Source organism: Lithobates pipiens, unplaced genomic scaffold (genome assembly GCF_037356315.1).
Source record: "Lithobates pipiens isolate NorthernLeopardFrog02 unplaced genomic scaffold, aLitPip1_a1.2 Scaffold_19, whole genome shotgun sequence".
In the NCBI taxonomy this organism is placed as follows: Eukaryota; Metazoa; Chordata; class Amphibia; order Anura; family Ranidae; genus Lithobates; species Lithobates pipiens.
Window position 1 is genome coordinate 235,050,013 of NW_027507764.1, and position 21,575 is coordinate 235,071,587.

Sequence of the window (21,575 nt, forward strand, 5' to 3'; positions counted from 1 at the left end):
TGTTGTGCTATAATTAGAAAGTTTATAAAATTGTAATATTCATACAATTAAGTGAAAAATAAAAAAATATGTGATTTGAAACATATGTGCAAATAATAAAAATATCCATAAACAATCTATAAAGTCGATCTGAGGGGGAAGTGCCACTGCCGGTTTCCCTTAGTTAAGATGCTGGTGCCTGGACCCAAAGTCTATTGAAGAATCACCTCGGGTAAGGACATTGCTGAATTCCTGGACAGATAAGTGTCCTTATATTAAAAGTCAGCAGCTACAGTATTTGTAGCTGCTGACTTTTAATTTTTTAGGGGCAGACTGGAGCTCCTCTTTAAAGCGGAGTTCCGAAAAAATAAATAAAATAAAAGTCAGCAGCTACAAATATTGCAGCTGCTGACTTTTAAAATAGGACACTTACTTGTCCAGAGTGCCTGCGATGTCCTCACGCGAAGCCTATCCATCCTTCGGCTCCCGGTGGAGGCGCCAGCATCTTCAGTAAGGGGATCAGGAAGTGCCACAGCCTGGTTCCCTACTGTGCATACGGGAGTCGTGCTGCACGTCCTGACTGGTCCCTGCTGTCTTTTGAGACCTCTGTATCTCCCAGAAGACATTGGGGGGGGGGATGGAGGAGGGGCCAGACATGGCATAGATCACGGCAATCTATCGCCAGAAGTTGGAGCAAATACTTGTATTAGACAGGAGTGTTCCCTCCTGAAAGGTGCCAAATGTGACACGGGGGGGGGGGGGGGGGAGGGGCACACGATAAGTGGAAGTTCCATTTTTGGCTTGCTACTGTGGCAGGAAAACCAAGCACCAAGAAAGTGTACCACCATGCTGAAAATTTTTGACATACAAAATGTCTCTACGTGTGTTTGTCTAAAAAAAAAGTCATAATGACATCACTTCCTGAGCCTTTTTAAGCAAATATTGCTAGCAAAACAAACATTTTAGATGTATGATATTGTGACTAATGACTTATGGTATGAGCTGAACACCCCCCTAGTTTGGTTCGCACTAGAAAATACTGAACAGGCAAAAAATTTGGCAGAACACACGAACAACGTTAAAGTCTATGGGACATGAACATGAATAATCAAAAGTGCTAATTTTAAAGGCTTATATGCAAGTTATTGTCATAAAAAGTGTTTGGGGACCTGGTTCCTGCCCCAGGGGATATGTATCAATGCAAATTAAAAAAAAAATTCATTTCTTTTCGGGAGCAGTGATTTATTTATTTATTTATTTATTTTAAATGCTTAAAGTGAAACAATAAAAATGAAATGTTCCTTTAAATATTGTGCCTATAGTATGCCTGTAAATTGGTGCAGTTTTCCCTTGTTTAGAAAAGTACCACAGCAAAATGACCTTTCTAAAGGAAAAATTGTCATTTAAAAATGATCACGGCTGTAATTGTCGGGTCTCTGCAATATAGATAACTCATTGAAAAAAAAAAGCAGTCCATTACCAGGCCTTTTTGTCTGGTATGATTATTAAGGGGAACACTAAACCAAAATTAAAAAAAAAATTGCGTGGGGGTACCCATAAAATCCATACTAGGCCCTTTGGGTCAGAAGAAGATGAATGGACTTCATGGGACATTTTTATTTAATTTTTTTTTTAATAAAGGACTTGTTCCCAAGCTGTGTCTTGTCATTTTTAACATTTTGACACTGTGGCCTGGTACATTTCAGGAGAGGGGGCGCTCTCTTGCCCCCCCCTCGCTTTATGGTTATGCAGTAATCTTCCTCTGTCTGCTTATCTATCCTCATGTGTTCAAACTAAGAGGCCAGCCACTTCCACCTGGTGGTTTTTATAACCTCTCCTCTAAGCATGGCTCCACCCCAGGCCCTATCAGGGAACCCTATATTAACCTGTGCACTGCAAGGCAGTGGTGCTGATCAACCATTGTGTATGGCTTCCTGGTTCCTGTTTGCCATGTGCTCTATGTTTGTCTCTGTTACCAACCTTGGCGTATTCTCGACTATTCCTGTCTGCTTGTGACCCTGACCTTTTGGCATGTCCCCGACTATCCCTGTCTGCCTGTGACCCTGAACCTTTGGCGTGTACTCTGTTGTTCCTGTCTGATAGCTGCCCGACCTCTGCTGTATCCCTTTACTATCCTTGTTGTCCCAGCCTGCTGTTTCCTTTTCCTGTAGTCTACCGTATGCTGGGAGTCCCTAGGGGCCGCGACCTGGAGCCAGACTGCAGCACAGTCCATCCTCACCACTAGATGCTCTGGTGAACACCTGATGGCTCTTAAACTCCGCTCCCTGGGGAATCTATGCTCTAGCTCCAACTGGGATCTGTGTTAATGATCCAGTAGACCTGCTTCCTGAACCTCCCTGGGTACAATCTGCAGAAGTCAGTCCTAGGGTCCACTATCTTAGCAGTGCACTTCCGATTCCTACGGAGAGCATCTGTCACCTGGTCTCTGGTGACCTAACACCAGGTTTCCAGGTTGCATGCTCGGATAAGGGTCTGGTATGGATTTTGGGGGGACCCCAATGCATTGTATAGTGAACGGTTATTTGGAGACATTCTGTATAGGTATAAAATAACCTATCCAGGTTAACTATCCAAATAACCGTTCACTATGCAATGGGAAACTGGCCAAGAGCTTTTGCATGGCACTTTGGCTGACCAATTTTTTAACCATAGGATTCTATGCACATGTACCAGCCGTAGTATGAGCCATGAGGCCTGGAGAACAGAAACTTTCATAGTGTCTACTGTAAAACACAACGCTTCTGATATCCCGGCCAAATCTGTTGGATCCTTTAGCATATGAGCATTGTCTACTGGATAAGTCAGGTACAGAGGATATAGCAGCGTCAACTGCTGGAAATACCCATTTCTTATAGAACTTTTCCTCCATAGGATAAAGTATTGAAAACTTTTTTGGAGGAAAAAACTGTTTATCTGGGTGCTCTCGCTCAGAATACTAAAGCTTTTTTAGCCATGAATGGATAGGAAAAGAATTACCAGATTGAGGAGGCTTTAGTGAACCCAAACCAGAGGTGGGCTCATCATTTGACTGCGCTTATTGGCAGTAAAAATGTGGAGCAGACTAATTCAGTGAGAGATTGTACCATCCACCTTTCCTACGAACCTGATCCTTTCGTATCAGGTTCTTCAGACATCAGCCTCTTCCTGGTCCCTTGAGAGAAATTTGTCAGCTCTCGTCTCTTGTTCCTCAGCATGAGAGTTCTGAGCAATGGACAGGGACCTGCTTGTTCCCACTCTGCGATGCGATTAAAGCAATCTGCAAATTTTATTTTTATTTTTTTTTTATTGTGACTGTGACATTATGGCGGACACATCGAACACTTTTGACACTATTTTGGGACCATTGTTATTTATAGTAAATGACACTGGCAGTGAAAAGGTTAAGCACTAGGGGGTGATGAAGGTGTTAAGTGTGTCCTAGGACGTGAGTCTAACTGTGGGGGGGTGGGCTTTCAGTCACATGACAATGATCACTGCTCCTGATGACAGGGAGCAGTGATCTCTGTCATGACACAAGCCAGAACGGGGAAATGCCTTGTTTACATAGGCCCTCTGTGACACGATCGCCGGAATACCGGCGGATATCAAGTACACCGGTCCCACGGGCACAGTCATGCTGCATGCTATATCCGCCTCTTAAAGGGGACGTACAGGTATGCCCATTTGCCCACCACTGCCATTGTGCTGACGTATAGCGGTAGGCAAATGGTTAAAGCGGACCTTTAGTCATTTTTTCAACTTTGCATCTATTAAATCTTCTGCCCTTGTTGTTTTAACTTTGGATAGTAAAACCTTTTTTTTTTCTGCTAGTAAATACCTTATACAGCCCACTTCCAGTTTCTTGTCTTGTCATTAGCTTAGGCTTATGACATTGTGCACAGCTCTCTCTCACTCTTGTGAGAGTTTGCCAGAAAGGGGGGGGGGGGTGGGGTCATAAGAGGGCCAATGAGAGCTGCATAGATGGAGGTGTGCCTCTGTGTAAATCTAGAAAGTGAACAGGCAGCAGCTTCAGCTGCCCACAGTTAAAATGGCTGCAGCCAGACTCAGTGGAGGGAGATTTCTGCAGCATATTTGGCAAGTACAGAATCATAGTGTATATATAAAACAATATGCAAAGTGGTTGGAGGGAAGCTTCAGAATGGAAAAGATGTTTTTATCACAAATTATGTGAGCAATCTGCAGTTCCTCTTTAAACTGAATAGGTTGTTTTACAAGGTGAGGGTTCACATATACGCTACTTTAAGGTATAATGTTTTAAATTTATACTTTTATCATGTTAAATTATACTTTTACTAACTGCTTCCCAACTGCCGCATGCTGATATACGTCGGCAGAAGTGCACATACAGGCAAAATCATGTACCTGTACATTGCCCCGCGTGAAGCTCCGTGAGTACGGTCACGGGGATACCCGCGATCGCCTCACAGAGAGGAAGATCAGGGATATGATAAAGTAAACAAGCATCTCCCTGTTCTGCCTAGCAACAGTGACACTGATCTCTGCTCCCTGTGATTGGAGCAGAGATCAGTGATCTGTAAAACACAGCCACGCCCCCCAGTTAGCAACATGCCCCTAGGACACACTTAACCCCTACAATGCCACCTAGTGGTTAGCCCCTTCACTGCCAGTGCCATTTACACAGGAATCAGTGCATTTGTATAGCACTGATTGCTGTATAAATGAAAATGGTCCCAAAAATGTGTCAAAAATGTCTGATGTGTCCGCCATAATGTCGCAGTCACGATAAAAATCGCTGATCGCCACCATTTAAAAATTTTTTTTTTAGAAAAATGCCATAAAACTTATTATTATATATTATTATATATACTTATATTTTGTAAATGCTATAACTTTTGTGCAAACCAATCAATAATTTTTTTTATATATTTTTGGGGGATATTTATTATAGCAAAAAGTTAAATATAATGCTTTTTTTTACAAAATTGACGCTCTTTTTTGTTTAAAAGCGCAAAAAATAAAAACTGCAGAGGTGATAAAATACCACCAAAAGAAAGCTCTATTTGTGGGAAAAAAAGGACGCAAATTTTGTTTGGGGGCCACATCGCACGACCACGCAATTGTCAGTTAAAGCCACGCAGTGCCGAATCGCAAAAAGTGCTCTGGTCAGGAAGGGGGTAAATTCTTCCGGGGCTGAAGTGGTTAAGGTGTAATTTATAAATGTTTTAAATTAATAATCTGTTTTTCACATTTGTACTGTAGTTTTACTTCTATACATAGTATAGCCGTGATTATGAATGCACAGAACCCTGAATCAGCCAGTTCTAATCCTGGCATTTGACATGTTCGGTGAAAATAGATTAGAACTATATCATAATTGCATAGATTATCTCTTCTAAAGTGATTGATTCTGTTTGATCCCGTCAGCATGAAGCGGGAGCCTGTCAGAATTGGTGTGCAGTAGCTCCCTGAGCTGAGCTGCCCATGCTTTCCCCCGTTTGTCATAAATTCTGCACACATAACTGAATGTGTGCTACTAACGAAAACACTTTTGTCAAATTAATTTTACTTGGTTAAATTGTCCAACCTTGTTAGATGTGTATGCATTTCACTTGTCAAAACGGTTCAGCAGCTCAAGTTATTTGCACACTACTAATTTTATAAAGGACACAGATATTGCTTTGTTACTTCTTTCACTAACTGCAGATTGTAAGAAATATAAACGTATAGCAAGATAGTCCATGCATTTCTGTACAACTCTGGATCACAATAGTATTGTATTTTATTGTATTGTGTTTAATATTGTCTAAGGAAAAGTCATCTATCTTGCAAAGTGTAGATGTCTAGACACAAAACAAAGGCTATCATGAAATATCTCAAAATATGTGCAGACTTGTGGAAAGGCCATGCCTTTAGGTGGGAATTTTACATGATGCAATATTATAAGGCGTTTTCAAACTGACTGCATTTTTTTTAAGACCCCTTTCACACTGAGGCAGTTTTCAGGCGTTTCATAATAGCGCCTGTAAAGTTCCTGAAAGCTGCCTCTCAAGCCACCCCAGTGTGAAAGCCTGAGGGCTTTCACACTGGGGCGGTGCGTTTGCAGGATGGAAAAAAAGTCCTTCAAGCAGCATCTTTAGGACGCTGTTGGAGCGCTGTATACACTGCCCCTGCCCATTGGAATGAAAGGGCACCGCTTCCGAAGCGCCTGAAAAGTGACTTACGAATCGCTGCAGTACGGCCACATTGAACCGCTTTTTAACCTCTTCTTGGGCGTTAAATGCGCCCCGATACCACCCAAAAAGCGGTGCCAAAGCGCCGCTATAAAAATGGTGAACCTCTGCTAAACCAAGTGTCGGTTTATTGGCAACACCGGCACCGCTGCCGTGTGAAAAATAGCCTTAATGTTGTATATTGTGATGCCATACATGCTGCCAGATGAGCTTAAAGAGGTTGTAAAGGTTTGCGTTTTTTCTTCTCCGAGGGGGTTATGAGATGTGGGGAAGAGACGCCGGGGAACCCTAGAAGAGGCTGTTTCGGGCCTCCACTGTGCAAAACAAGCTGCACAGTGGAGGTAAGTATGACATGTTTGTTATTTTAAAAAGAACCAAAAAAAAGGCCTTTACAGTCACTTTAAACAGAATCTTACAATATACTGTAAATGCCATCGGACCTGAAGATATTCTAGCTCAAAACTGCGTAAACAAAATACTATTACTGTACATAATGTAATTGAACATTTTTATGAAAGTAATTTCTAGTAGCTACAAAATCACTCTCTTTTGTTGCTAGAAAAATTGCAGAACTTTTAAAGTGAGGGAAAAAAAGCTTTTATTCCAAAAAATGTTGCTTCCCCTCTCCTACTTATCCTGCCTAACCTGTATAAAGAAGATCTGTATACGTACAGTACCTATTTTTATATTTTTTGATCCTGCAGCTCTGGCTTGACAACAGCTGAGTATTCCATGAGCTGTGACCTCACCCATAGGTGCCCATGGCCCGCCCGTTGTCAGCGCTCCCTCCTCTCATCTGCAGCAGACACTCGCTGACAAAGGGAAGCCAGAGGTGCAGCATCACATGACCGGAACAGAGTGCATTAAAAATAGGTAATAAGTACACACATCTTTTCTAGGGGAGACGGAGTATTTTTAGAAATAGATATTGCTGGGCTTTTCTTACACTTCAAAGTAGTTATAAACCTATATTTTTTTTTTTTTTTAATGAAAAAGCATGTTATACGCTCCTGTTCTGTCAAATGGTTTTGCACAAAGCAGCCCCAAACCTCATCTTCTGGGGTCCTCCGCACCTTCTCTCCAACTGCTCGCATCGCAAGTCACTTCAATTCAGGTCTATAGAAGCACACAATAAATGTGTCTCTCGTGTTAAGGATACATTGTTTTAACTTAAGGATGATGTAGAACCCTAGAAGAAGTATTTATTGATGGTAATTAGACTTGAGGGGGGTATTAATGGGAAACATTTGGTTGACCTAGCAGAAACCCCCCCCATTGTCAGACCAGTACTTGAGAGGACATTCAAGTTGGCATTCAGTTTATTCTGTCTGTGTGTGATTATGAAGGCACAGGTCTAGGAGACATGGGATTCCGAATATTTACTAGCGTTGTCGTAATTATACTCTGTTGGATTGTGTCATCTGTTGCAAGACTTTGTTCTGTGTTGGAAGTCAATAAAGTGCATCTCAATGGAAGAATTGGGTTGCTGCGGAAGATTATAATAACAACTAATTAATTATATGCCCACACCACATACTATATCACTACACCGTCGTACGTGATCACGTTCTAAATGATCATACTTTGGTGTGATTGCGTTTAGGCAAGTCCGTTTCGGCGGAACTCCGATGAAAAGTCTTTCAGTCCGCTCGTGTATAAGCGGCATAAGGTGTGTTTTTAAATGCACCTTTTATGCTTAAAGGAAAACTTCACTTTCGTAGGGAAAAAAAATAGCAAAGAAAGAAAAAATAATATAGCGTTTACAATTGCATCAGAATTCATATTATAATTGAGTGTTATTAAAAATTGCATTTCCTTTTTAATCTGCAGCTGCTGTAATTTTCTGAAAATGCAGTGTAATATTGCTACCTGGTGTTGTTCTGTACACAGAATGTGTACTTTACAACCCCCAGAAACATAATTTCCTGCTTGTGTGATTAGCTCATTGATTCTCCCAGAAGTCTGCATTAAGATACAAGTCAGATTACAGGTATGCCCTGGAACAAAAATGTACTTCCAATAAGGAAAACACCTAAAGGGTTGCAGGCCCAGCAGCTTTCCACAGTTCCCTGCAGGTGCAGCAGCTGATTGATAATTACAAAATCACTCCCATTAGATAAATGTTCCCAGATGGGCACAATGAAACACAGAGGGATTTCTTCATATTAGGTAGGAATCTGCAACAAAGGTTGTTATAATTCTTGCAAGGTACATAGATTTTGCTCAACTGTGCTTTAATGGGTTTCACTAGGGTTGCACTGATACTACTTTTTAAGACTGAATACAAGTGCCAATACTGATTACAGATACCTTTCTTTTAATGTCATGTGACAGTAGCACTAATATGCAGCACCAATGCAGACTGATAGGTGGCACTGATGAGGCGTGGACTGTGTCAGTAGTTTATTTTATTAATATATAATTTTTTTCTTTAGGGCTAGTAAGCCAGAAAATGAAAAATGTTCAATATTAGATGATTATGGAAAAAAGAAATCCTTAAAAAATACCTCTACTCTATATCTAAATGTATCTGAAACTATAGACAAGCGAGCAAGACTTTTTAAATATGTAAAGAAATCATGGAAAAGTGCTAAAAGTTATATATAACAAATCATGAAAAGAGCTAAAACTCAAAGGTAACAATCCTAATAGAAAGGCTAATAACAACAATATTATTTATAATAACAACAATATATTATTTATAATATAATAAAAACAATTGTAACAATGAAAAAATTAAGAATAAATATAAAAATAAAACATAAAAAATGATGATAATTAAAAAAATATATAATACAATTAGCATCAGTGACAATAATAATATCTACTAATGCCAATTTGTAACAATAATTCTAGAAAATTGGGCCAATGGTTAGGTCTCAAGAGATACAATTTGCACTTAAAGTGTTACTAAACCCAAGACCCTGCATTCATTTTATCTGGTCTCCTACAGTATATGAAAATGCACTTATTTTCTCACTAATGTGAACCTAGCCTAAAGGGGGGTTTGTTATGGAATGTATACTCCAGTATCAGAACATACACCAGCTAAACTGTGGTGTGCCTATAATATAATTTTATGAACTACAATCAAAGGGAATAGTGCTTTAAATGGAAGACTTACAGGCATCAATGAAATACTGCTAATATGGCATTGCTTACCTTGCTTACATCATGTTTTATAACTTCCTAAAGCACAAGGTTGTTATCAACAATGACAGCAATATGTAGTGAATAGATAAGGGCTAAAGAGGCTGATGGGTTTTTCTAATGCTTTTTTTAATGTGTTTTCAGAAAAAGGCTTGTATCCTTCATCAGGAGAGCATGGCAACATGTTCTAAACACAAATGGTATGTATTCTACACGTTACTACGCTTTTCTGATGAAACACATTGAAATCAAGAAAAATCTGAAAACTCATCAGCTGTTTCAGCCCACATCTTTCCACCATACGTGATTGTGTTCTTTCCACATCTTGTTTGCTGTTCTGCACATCTGCGTATCACAGCCATTTACAAGATGAGTTATACTATATTAGCGGGATTCAACTGATACCTGTAAGTCTACGCTTAGATGTTCTTTAACCTTTGCTCATACTGTTGCCTTTATGTTAGTATTGGGTTATGCAGCTTATACAGATCTAACAATGACCACTGGCAAAGCTACTTCTTCCAAGACAATACCCAATTGCTACCTTACCAAATGTAACATACTTCTGCAGCATTGACTCTACTGTTTTTAAGTCTACCTAAGTGCTGCTATAATTTGTGAATGCACATGGCATGTAGAAATAAAACTATATCAATTGTGCATGTCCGTTAATGTTAGCTATGTGCATTCTGTGGTGCACCTCAAAGGAATAGGATGCATAAAACCAACATTATTTGGATGTTTAATGCCCATGCCAAACTGAGACTGTACCATACTCATTAGTATGCATTGCATACTAGCCCAATATGAAATACTTACCTTGGAACAAAGCGCCCATACCACCTCCCGGTCATTGCTGAGGGAGCTGACCTGTTCCCTCTGCATTTCTTCCGGGTTCGCGGCTCCGGCGCTGTGAGTGGCCAGAGCCGCAATGACGTCATTCCCACACATGCACAGGAGTCCTCCGTTCCGGGAAGGAGCTCTGAATTTCCGGCACGATCCGCCAGACCTTCAGGGTGCATGCGCTACTGACCCGCCGTGCAGGTTTAGGAGATATTAATTTTACCTACAGGTAAGCAAATCACAAAGCAGAGGATACAACCACTTTAATTATCAGTGTAAGATCAGGTTGATAGCTGCATGGATCACAATCTTGAGTGGGACCACATAATGGGACTGTCCAACTGCACCCTCATGGTTTATTTATCTCGTTGTTTAATTTCTGTAGTAATTTTAAAGTGTGTAGTTAGCAAAATTTTCTGGTTACAAAATATAACAACATATCTTTTAATACCTACTAATAATAGCTTTTTTTTTTCTTTTACAGCTTGTGGCCAATGCTATTCTTTTTGTCAGTGTGAATTTGTCTGGAGTCTTCGTGCGGATTTTGACAGAAAGGGCCCAGAGAAAAGCATTCCTTCAGGCCAGAAACTGCATTGAGGACAGACTCAGGCTAGAGGACGAAAATGAAAAACAGGTCAATTAAAAATTTCTGTCAGCTTGTGTAGTATTACACATTAGTGTTGAAGTTTTTATGGTTTGTTTCACTTATACAGTAATTATATTTGTGTGTGTGTTTGATAAATGTATATTTATTAATATGTACTGTATTTTAAAAGATTAAGTACACAAGTGAAATTGTTATGTATATACGATATGTTAGAAGGCTGGTTGGAGGCCAGCCTAGACTTGTAGGAGGAGTCTGGAGGAATATATGTCCCTCCTCTTCTGCCAGGTCCAACGTTGGCTCGTCTTCCTGGTTTCATGGTGACAGCCGACAAGCGTCATTTCTCCCGCACATCGCTGGGCTGCAGGTATCCTTTGGGGGGGCAATCATCAGGCGGGGGGCCATCCACATCTGGCCTGGCGGCTGGGCTCACAGAGGTACTTGTTTCATTGCATTGCTGGTTAAAAAGGCCGGGGGGCCACCAGGGGGTCAATGGGCGGGGGAGCATTGCCAGGTAAACGGCTGGGGTTGGGGAGGTGCAACTGGACATACAGGGGTTCTGTTGCGGTGGGGTTTATACCAGGTGGGTCAGATATCATTGGGAGGGGGTGGCTGTGGATCCAAGCAGGCTAAGCATCGGCAGCAAGGGGTTGGGCTATTATCTGCTGGTGAGGTGGGTTCATCATCGTATCAGTGGGGATTATGCAGGGCATATACACAGTTGTCATCATAGTTGTCTGGAAGTGCGGGATTAATAGTTCTGGGGGGAACCATCTGTCTGTCTGTCATGCTGTCTGTTATATTATCTGTCATATTGTCTGTGGTGTTGTCTGGTATGCTGTTCGTTTCTATGGGGATTAATTTCTGAATGTTTCTATGGGCTGGCCTTCGGGGGTTTTGTGTCACCGCCAGGGTCGAGGGGGGCGGCGGCAAGTTCAGCTTGCTAAGTATGGTAATCTCACAGGCTGCTTTTTATACAGCCGTTGTTGTGGATATAGGGGCTCGGACTACATGGATCCATTCTCCCGGGGGGGTTCCCCATTATTCTGCACGTTGGCTGACATGGGTTGGTTTCTTAGCCATGCTTGTTGGGTATTTCGTGGTGCTCCATCATTTGAGTATAGGGTACTGTACGTCATTCAGTATTTTTCTATCTGCATTCATTTACAGTATGTTCATGGTACCTGATGTTCGGTTGCTTTACTGCATGTACATGTGATATTATTTTAGGTGGATTTCAGTGTTTCACACTGAGTCAGCAAGGTGCATGTGTATGCCTTTTCTTTCACGGGTTTCAGTTAGATTCAGTTACATTTCAGGATCTGTCACATCTACAGATCCATACAGGCTTAGGTTTAATTTTTAAGGGATTGGGCCACAATCTTCTCGCCTGTATACCACACATCATACGATGCACTCTCATCTATTACATTCATATCTACCCACCACGGTCTGTGGGTATCATAGCCCCGAGTGTTTGTTTTTAATTGCCTGTCTTTGCACGGCAGGTTTGTCTGGCTCACTCATTCCATACACCTTAGGTTGGATTTCACGCGCTTTTGGTCTATCACCACTACACATTTCTACTTAGTAAGGCACGTAGGGGTGTTCTTGCTGATATGGTTTGTTTCGTTCTTATTTTCTAAGTTTGTTTTTTCTTAGATATTGTTATGTCACATATGTCGGCGGAGAGCGGCTAATTCGTGTTTATCCCACCAACCCTTCGTAGGGGTTCGGAGCATAGCAGCTCACCATCGTTAAAAAGTTGGACTATACCTAGGCTTGTTGCGGAGCTTTGTCACAAGGGTATTCCTTTCCCAGCTACAGCTAGGAAAGCTGAACTCTTTAGATTAATTTTTCCAACTCCATCTCAACCACTACCATCTACCAGTATGAAAAACACTTCGGTACACAACTTATTGACGCAGATGTATGCAATGTTAAATACATTCTCTACCTCCATGCTGCAGTTGCAGGATAAGGTGGAGGTGATTGAAGCCCACTCAGCTAGTGCTGTGGTATCAGCCAGTGCTGGGGTGCCTCTTCAATGCCTGGCTACAGGTAATGTCATAGCTTTACCTTTGGGAGCGCCTTCGGCATTGGCAGTATTGCCTTCTGTGTCCCAGGCCTATTTAATCACTGCCAATATCAAGAAGGATATTTTGAAAGGGAAGGACATCAACTGGGCCACGCTGCTAATAGCGGCCCAAGACGTTACTGAAAACAAGTCATTTGCTTGTGGGGAGGTGTCAGTGGTGCTTAAAACCAAAGATCCCAGGCTTAATCACAAACTCAGCGTGCCATACTTTTTACTGGCATTCTGCATTTTCAGAGACATTGGGGGTTATTTACTAAAGGAAAATCCGCTTTGCACATTAAGTGCACTTGGAAGTAAAGTCACTGTAGATCCGAGGGGGACATGCAAGGAAAAGAAAAAACAGCATTTTAACTTGCACATGATTGGATGATAAAGTCAGCAGAGCTTCCACTCATTTCAGATCTACCCCTTAGATTTAGAGCAACTGCACTTCCAAGTGCACTTTAAATGCACTTGCAGTGCAAAGTGGATTTGCCTTTCATAAATAAGCCCCATTGTCTGTTCGGTCAGTCCGGGTAGGATGGAAGAATTTGACCTATACCTTCACAAGGCGATGGACTTGGTGCACAAGTATGACGGTTTAATTTTTTATGATTGGTCCTTTTCTGAAAAAGTGGTGGCTACTTGGGCTCAGTTCCAGGTGGTGACATGGGGCAATATTGATATGGAGCTGTTTTGCAGGCATTTTGCCAACCAGAAAGCTCCTGTATGTGCCAACTGCCAGTCAACAGCACACACCACAGCCTGGTGTCCAAATTTTGAGTCCTCTAGTTAGATGGGAACCTCCAAGCAGGCAGGCAGTGGTTCTTCTGGACTTTCAGGTCAGGTGGATAAAATGGGTAGACTCATCCTTCATCTGGGTAAAGCTCAGCTATGCAATAATTACAATTACACAGGTTGCAATTGCAACCAATGCAGGCTATTGCACGTTTGTTCTAATTTCTTCAGAGCTCACCCTAAGTCCGCCTGTCTTGTGAAGTCTTTCAATGCTTCATGACTATGCCAAGTCAATATCTCCCTGCTAGGGGATTACCTGCAAAACCACCCATCCCCAGTGTTCAGACAGTTTTTGCTGCAGGCTTTCACAATTGCCTCATCACCCTTCCAACTGAGTCTTTCAAATGTAATAATTTGATGTCGACGGAGTGTCACCCTGCTATTGTCGATGAGTTACTGCAGGCAGAACTATCCAAAGGGTTCCTGATAGGCTCTTTTCTTTCATCATCATTTTGTATGTGGAAAGTTAGCCCCATTAGAGTGGTCTGTGGAAAATTTTCTAATAAATATCGCTTGATTTATGATTTGTCCACGCCTCATTCATCTCATATTCCTAGCCTTAATTCTCTTATCCCCTCCGAGGAGTTTTCGCTGAATTATTCATCAGTGGATTTGGCTATCCAGCATATTTTTCAGTTAGGCAAGGGTGCTTGGCTTTCCAAACATATTACTGATGCCTTCACGCTGCTTCCTATTAGTCCTGCTCTCTGGCAGTGGCATGGCATCAAGTGGCACAGTCAGTATTTCGCCACTAGGTTAATTTTTGGGTTGAAAAGCAATCCTTGCTTGTTTGAAACATTTGCCCAGGCTCTTCATTGGATTTTGGGTAATTGCAGAGGTTGTCAGAGGATAATTTATTATCTTGATGACTTCCTGCTGTTGGAGGACCCTGGTGACCCGCCCAGGGATCTGCATGCAATTACAGGACTGTTTTCAGAGTTAAATGTCCCTTTAGCTGCACATAAGATGGAAGGTCTGACCCAAGTCATCACCTTTTTGGGGATCACTATTGATTCCAATCTCATGGTTGCAAGTCTGCCCTTGGAGAAGTTGGTCAGGATATGCCAGGCCCTCCTTCTCCTATATCAGTATTCTGATTCAACTTACAAGTTACTAGCAGATACCCGAGCCAATTTAATCATGTGGGATCAGTTCCTGTGTGACTGGAATGGCATCTCTTTTTATCTTTTTATCCCGCATCCAACAGATAGTTCTTTCAGAGTGTTTTCAGACGCGGCTGCTTTAGTCGGTTATGTGGCCATTTTTGGCCATGAATGGTTGGCCCCCAGAGGTTTTCTGTCTGCCGAAATTTTCTCTTATTTCGGCATTGTTCGAAATCTATCCAATTCTGGCGGCAACAGTCACATGGGGTCCAGTTTGGTCAGGCAACTCAGTCATCTTCTTTACAGATAATTTGCCCACAGCCAAAATTTTCAATAAAGGTAGATCAGGGTCCCTTCTAATTATGTCCTTTATGCATAGGTTGACATGGCTGGGCTTGATGTACAAGTTTCATTTTCAGGGTGAGTTTATCAGTGGGGATCTAATTGGTGCAGCTGATGCTTTATCTCATTTCAATATCCCTCAATTTTTCTTACATCATCTGGTAGCAGAACGGACGGGCAAGCCAGTTCCCCCTTACTTGCTATTAGTCATGGATTAAATACATTCTGGACTCAAGCGATCGATCTGGCTAATAGGTCTTTATCCAGAAATACTCTGAAAGTGTACACTATGGGTTGGAAGACTTTCCTCAGATTTATGTCTTTAAACCCTTGCAGTTGCCCTGAGAATATCAACTATGTTTTGACTTTCACTGCGTATTGCCACAGTGAGCATTGTCTGCTAATGCCATCTAGCTGTATTTGTCACAAATTCAGCACTTCAGGTCCCTGCATACGCCTAACAGTCCATCCATGTTTGCAGCTTACCCTCTAAAAGCCATGCTAAGGGATATACAGAGAACCCAGGGGAGATCTCAGTTGTCTCGTCAAGCAATCACCAGCCAGATTTTTATGATATGTCAGACGTACTGTCTCCTTCCCCTTTTGGAGTAGGTCCCAGTCTAGTCCTCAAGGCAGCTATTTTTCTCAGTTTCTTCGGATTTCTCCAACCCGAGGAAGTGTCCCAAGCTAGCTGTCATGCACCTGTTCTGCTTAGAGGTAGTCACACCAGATTCCTTGAGCATTACGAATTACAGCCCCCCAATAAAAAGAATAGACGGACAGCTTAGGGGTTTGTGGTAAAATACTACCGAGCAAACAGTATTTGGTGCCCTATTGAAGTTCTTGACTCTCTCTGCAATCTTTTTGTAGCAACTCCTGTGGATAGCACTCTGCTCCCCTTTCCCACGCGTCCTATCACTTCAAAACAATTTATTTCTTATGTTGGGATCTTACTTGCCAACTTAGGTTTAAATCCAAAGCAATTTTCTGGACATTCGTTCAGGATCTGGGCAGTGTCCGCAGCTTCTAAGCAGATGGTCCCATCTTACATTATTGAGTACATGGGGCGCTAGAGGTCCTCCTGTTACAGCAGGTACATACCAGAACCCCATACAGAAGTTAGCAGACCATTCACTACTTTATTGGATTAATTGTTGTTACCTGTTTCATTAAAGCTTTTCATACTTTACCTACCTTTTGCCCTCTTTTAGGCGTATCGACCAGCTAGACCAGGCCACATCTCAGGTCTTGGTAGTTAGGGTTGCCGCATTTTCCAAGTGAAGACTATGACTACAAGTTTGTAGGAGGAGTCTGGGGGGGGGGGGTGTTATGTATCCCTCCTCTGGCAGGTCCTGCGTTGGCTTGTCTTCCTGGTTCCCCTCTCGTTCCCCAAACTTTCAGTCTATATACAGCATACATTTCTTCATACTCTTATTCAGGGTATGCCCTCTTTTAGGCTTATTGACCAGCTAGGCCAGAACACATCTCAGGTCTTGGTAGTTAGGGTTACCACATTTTCCAAGTGAAGACTCTGACTACAAACTGTATGTGTAAGCAATTTATTTTTTATTACTATCCAATAAGGAAAATGGAGAAAACTATCATCTGTTGCATCATTTGTTGCTAGATATTTCAGCTTTTTTAGCTTTTCCCTTAGGTTTTATTTCTTTTTAAATTATTATTAATAATGCATTATTATTATTTTTTTAAGTTAGGGTAAGGAGTTAGAGTTAAGGTTAGGGTTAGGATTAGGGGTTAGGGTGACTGTCACAGTCAACAACATAGTCAAGGTGAGCCGTGGTCATATACAATTAGACAGCAGAATGATTTGGAGGCGCCTACGTGTTAGTGCACACTGAATATTAACCTGAGCTCATCTGGGAATGAGTAGGCGCTGCAGAAGACTTTGCATTCGTTGTATGAGAATTTGCATTAGCTAAACTAGCTTCAACTAAAAAATAATCATAAATAAATTAATAGTAAATAAATAATTAACCCTTAAATAAAATAATAATAAATAACTAAACACCCTTACACAAAATAAATAAATTACAATTTTTTTTTGTTATGGGTGTTATTTATTATTTTATTATTATTAATATTTATAATAATGTATTTTTAAGGTTAGGGGTTAATTATAATTTATTTATGTGTTGCATACTGGAATCTTTTATTTATGATGATTTTTAGTTATTTGTGAATTTAGTTTACATTTATTTAATCATATATTATTGCTATTTTATGTCTTACAATTTTTTATTTTAGCAGAAAATCACGCACAAAGCGTGCAAATGCACTCAAAAACGTGCAACTGGTGCGTTTCCATTACTTTCTATGAGATTAAAAAACTTAAAACTTCAGAACTTTTTTGAGCTTCAGGCAATTGGCTTCAGGTGACTTGGAGTGAAGATGTTAACCATCTTCATGGAGAAAAATTGATTCTGCTCCAGCGTTTTAGACCTTCAAGCTATAAAACGTTGAGGTGTAAATGGGGCCTAATACTGCAAGACCCGAGTATCTCAACCCTTAGGCTGGGTTCACATTGCAGCGATGCAGGGAAGGCTGCGAATCCGCTGCGGGTTCCTGCATCGCATGCCTCCCGGCGGAAGTTCACACTGCCCTATGCGAACTGCTGGGAGTGTCAGTGAAACGTTAATGACACCCCCAGATCAGTTTGCAGATCACAGTGCGATCTGCAAACTCGGACAGGAATCGGATCGCATGGTGTGAACACCCATGCGATCCGATTCTGCTGTGGACCAAAAAAAGGGTCCTGTGCAAGTTTGGGCCAAGTGCGATGCGAATTCAGCCATACTATCTGTATGGCTGAACTCGCATCACACAGAGATCGGATGTGATTTGCACTGCAGTGCGGTGCGGATCACATCCGATTCTCGTCACCGCTGTAATGTGAACCCAGCCTTACTTGTTCGTCTACTGAGTACCAGACTGCAGTGCAACCCAGTCAGATCTTCATCAATGTGTGTAGTGACTACAGCTGGCAATGTGTATAATATGTATGATACATTTTAGGATTCATGCACACAAACAATGCAATCTGCAGGGGAGCTCTAGCTTGGGGAGCCGCAGGTGACACGTTCAACCAGCTGTGAATGCTTGAACATGCTTGTACTTGGTACATATGCATATGGTGCATTTACCGAATGCAGAAGCTCACATTTTCAACCCCCTCCTTCCCTGGGTATGAAATGGTTAAAGCTAAATTGCGTTTAGTGAATTAGTTGATTTACTAAAACTGGAGCAGCTGTGCACGGTAACCAATCGGCTTCTAATTCAGCTCATTCAGTGATGTTTTGACAAAAAAATAAACTGGAAACTGGTTTCTATGCAGAGCTGCACCAGATTGTGCACACTTTTCTTGAGAAAATGTTGCCTTAGGACCTCTCTAGGGCTAATTATGTAGCCATAAGCCTGGGCATTTATGTAATCTCTTTCATTGTTCTGGGGTTAGCTTTGTAACACTACTTCAGTAGCACAGTGTATAGGAACAGCCCTAAGAAAATAATAAATGGGTAAGGTTGCAATCTGTGGAATGTGTGTGTTTGTATAAACCATAGATCTGTTATGCTTCGATGTGTATTGAAGGCATCTGTCTGGCAATATCTATAGGCTCCCTACAGGAGTTTAACTAGAACCTCAGCAGACCATTACGGAAGATTTAAATTCAGTGTGTCTGCAAAATGATCTATCCAAGAACGATAACATTTTGCTAATATTTTAGGATTCTCATGAAGTAACCAACAAGTAGGGGTGAGCCGAACACCCCATGGTTCGGTTTGCACCAGAACATGCGAACAGACAAATAATTTGTGCGAACACCATTAAAGTCTATGGGAAACAAACATGAAAAATCAAAAGTGTTAATTTTAAAGGCTTATATGCAAGTTATTGCCATAAAAAGTGTTTGGGGACCTGAGTACTGCCCTGTATTGATTCGAAAACATTTTTTTTAAACAGACGTTTTTTAAGGAGCAGTGATTTTAATAATGGTTAAAGTGAAACAACAAAATTGAAATATTCCTTTAACCGCTTAAGGACCGCCTCACGCCAATGTATGTCGGCAGAGTGACGCGGCTGGGCACAATCACGTACCTGTACGTTCCCTTTAAGTGCCCAGCTGTGGGTCGTGAGCACACCGGCGACGGCAAACTCATGACCCAATCCTGAGCTCCGTGACCGTGGCCATGGGACCTGCGGACCCGATCACCGCCGGTGTCCCACGATCGGGCCACAGAGCTGAAGAACGAGGAGAGGTAAGTGTAACAAACCTCTCCTTGTGTTTCCTACTGAGGCTGCCACTGATCGTCTGTTTCCTGTTATAGGGAAAGACGATCAGTGACGTCAGACGCCAAGCCACGCCCCCTACAGTTAAAAAAACACACACACACTTAACCCCTATACTGCCCCCTAGTGGTTAACCCCTTCACTGCCAGTGACATTTTTACAGTAATCAGTGCATTTTTAATTGCACTGATTGCTGTATTAATGCCAATGGTCCCAAAAATGTGTCAAAATTGTCCAACGTGTCTGCCATAATGTCGCAGTCACAATAAAAATCACAGATGGCCGCCATTACTAGTAAAAAAAAAAAAAAAAAATTATTAATAAAAATGCCATAAAACTATCACCTATTTTGTAGATGCTATAACTTTTGCGCAAACCAATCAATAAACGCTTATTGCGATTTTTTTTTAATTTTTTTTACCAAAAATATCTAGAAGAATACGTATCGGCCTAAACTGAGGAAAAAAATGTTTTTTTATATATTTTTGGGGGATATTTATTATAGCAAAAAGTAAAAAAAAAACACAGAGGTGATCAAATACCACCAAAAGAAAGCTCTATTTGTGGTAAAAAAAGGACACCAATTTTGTTTGGGAGCCACGTCGCATGACAGCGCAATTGTCAGTTAAAGCGACGCAGTGCCGAATCGCAAAAAGGGGCTTGGTCCTTTAGCAGGAAAATGTCCGGGGTTTAAGTGGTTAAATAGCGTGCCTGGGGGTCCCCTTAGTCTGTCTGTAAAGTGGCGCATCTTTCTCATGTGTTTTACTGTGCCACAGAAAAATGACTTTTCCAAAGGAAAATTTTTTATTTAACAGCTTGCCGTCCTCTGCCCATCATATGAGGGGCAGGCAGCACGGCTCTCTTTCTGGGCAGGCGTCATATGACGTCCGTCCATTTAAACAGGGAATACGTGCAATCATGTGCGTGCATCCCTGTACCTTCGGTGGCAGCGCGAGACACCGCTCGCCACCGAGGGGGGTGAACAGCCATTGGGTATGGCTGCTCACCACGTAATTAGCCGTAATGAAGTCACGGTCGGTCACAGATGGTACCACCCCGCTTTGCACGGGGCATGCACGCGAGCACACGTTGGTTTCAGCGTGTTCCTGGGAATGCTCCTCGTCACCAACGCTGGTAAACAGCCATTGGCCGGCGGCTGTTTACCACGTGATCAGCTGTGATCCTTTCACAGCCGATCACTAAATGTAAACAGAGTGGTAACGAGATGTTACCAGGTTCTCCTCCTCACACACCAGTCATATTTGAGAAGGAGATTAGGGTAACATCTCATTACCGCTTAAAGTGTACACCAATCACACTGATTGCCCCCCCCCCCCAATAAAGAGGACCTGTCACAGTTCATCTGAGTACCTGTCACCACCCTTCAGAGTCCCTGAATACCAGTCATCAGCCCATCAGAGTACCCGATTACCTGTCACCAGGCCATCAGAGTACCCGAGTACCAGTCACCAGCCCATCAGAGTACCTATTTGCAGCCCATGCCTCGTAGAATATACAATGGGGTGTTTGCTTTCCAAAATGGGGACTGGCGGACGCGATCACCGCCGACCACCTGCGATTGCGGGCACGAGAGCCAAAACTGGGATTTGTGTGTATAAATCCCCATTCTGTCAGGCTAGGAGAAACAGATTGTCGGTTCCTTCTAAGTAGGAACAGTGATATGTCTCCTCCTTAGTCCCATCCCCCCCAGTTAGAAACAACTTCCAGGGAGCACATTTAACCCCTTGATCGCCCCCTAGTGTTAACCCCTTCCCTGCCAGTAACATTTACACAGTAATCAGTGCATTTTTATAGCACTGAACGCTGTATGAATGTCAATGGTCAAAAATGTGCCAAAAGTGTCCAATCTGTCCGTCACAATGTCGCAGTCCCACAAAAAATCACAGATCACCGTCATTACTAGTAAAAAAATGTAATAAAATAAAAATGGCATAAGTCTATCCTCTATTTTGAAGACGCTATAACTTTTGCGCAAACCAATCAATATACGCTTATTGCGATTTTGGTTAAAAAAAAATATGTAGAAGAATACATATTGGCCTAAACTGATAAAGAAATGTGTTTTTTAAAAACATTGTTGGGGATATTTAATAAAGCAAAAAGTAGAAAATATTGTTTTTTTTTTTTTCAAAATTGTTGCT

At 41.8% G+C, this 21,575-nt stretch overlaps 1 protein-coding gene across 1 annotated transcript in view; it reads left to right on the forward strand.

The window, feature by feature from the left end:
* The window catches only part of ADCY1 (adenylate cyclase 1), a 550,492-nt gene that overhangs the window by 99,085 nt on the left and 429,832 nt on the right, over nucleotides 1–21,575 (forward strand). Inside the window, exon 2 of the mRNA XM_077491793.1 lies at nucleotides 10,669–10,818. Within this exon, the coding sequence (XP_077347919.1) occupies nucleotides 10,669–10,818 (150 nt within the window). The remainder of the gene's footprint in view (nucleotides 1–10,668; nucleotides 10,819–21,575) is intronic.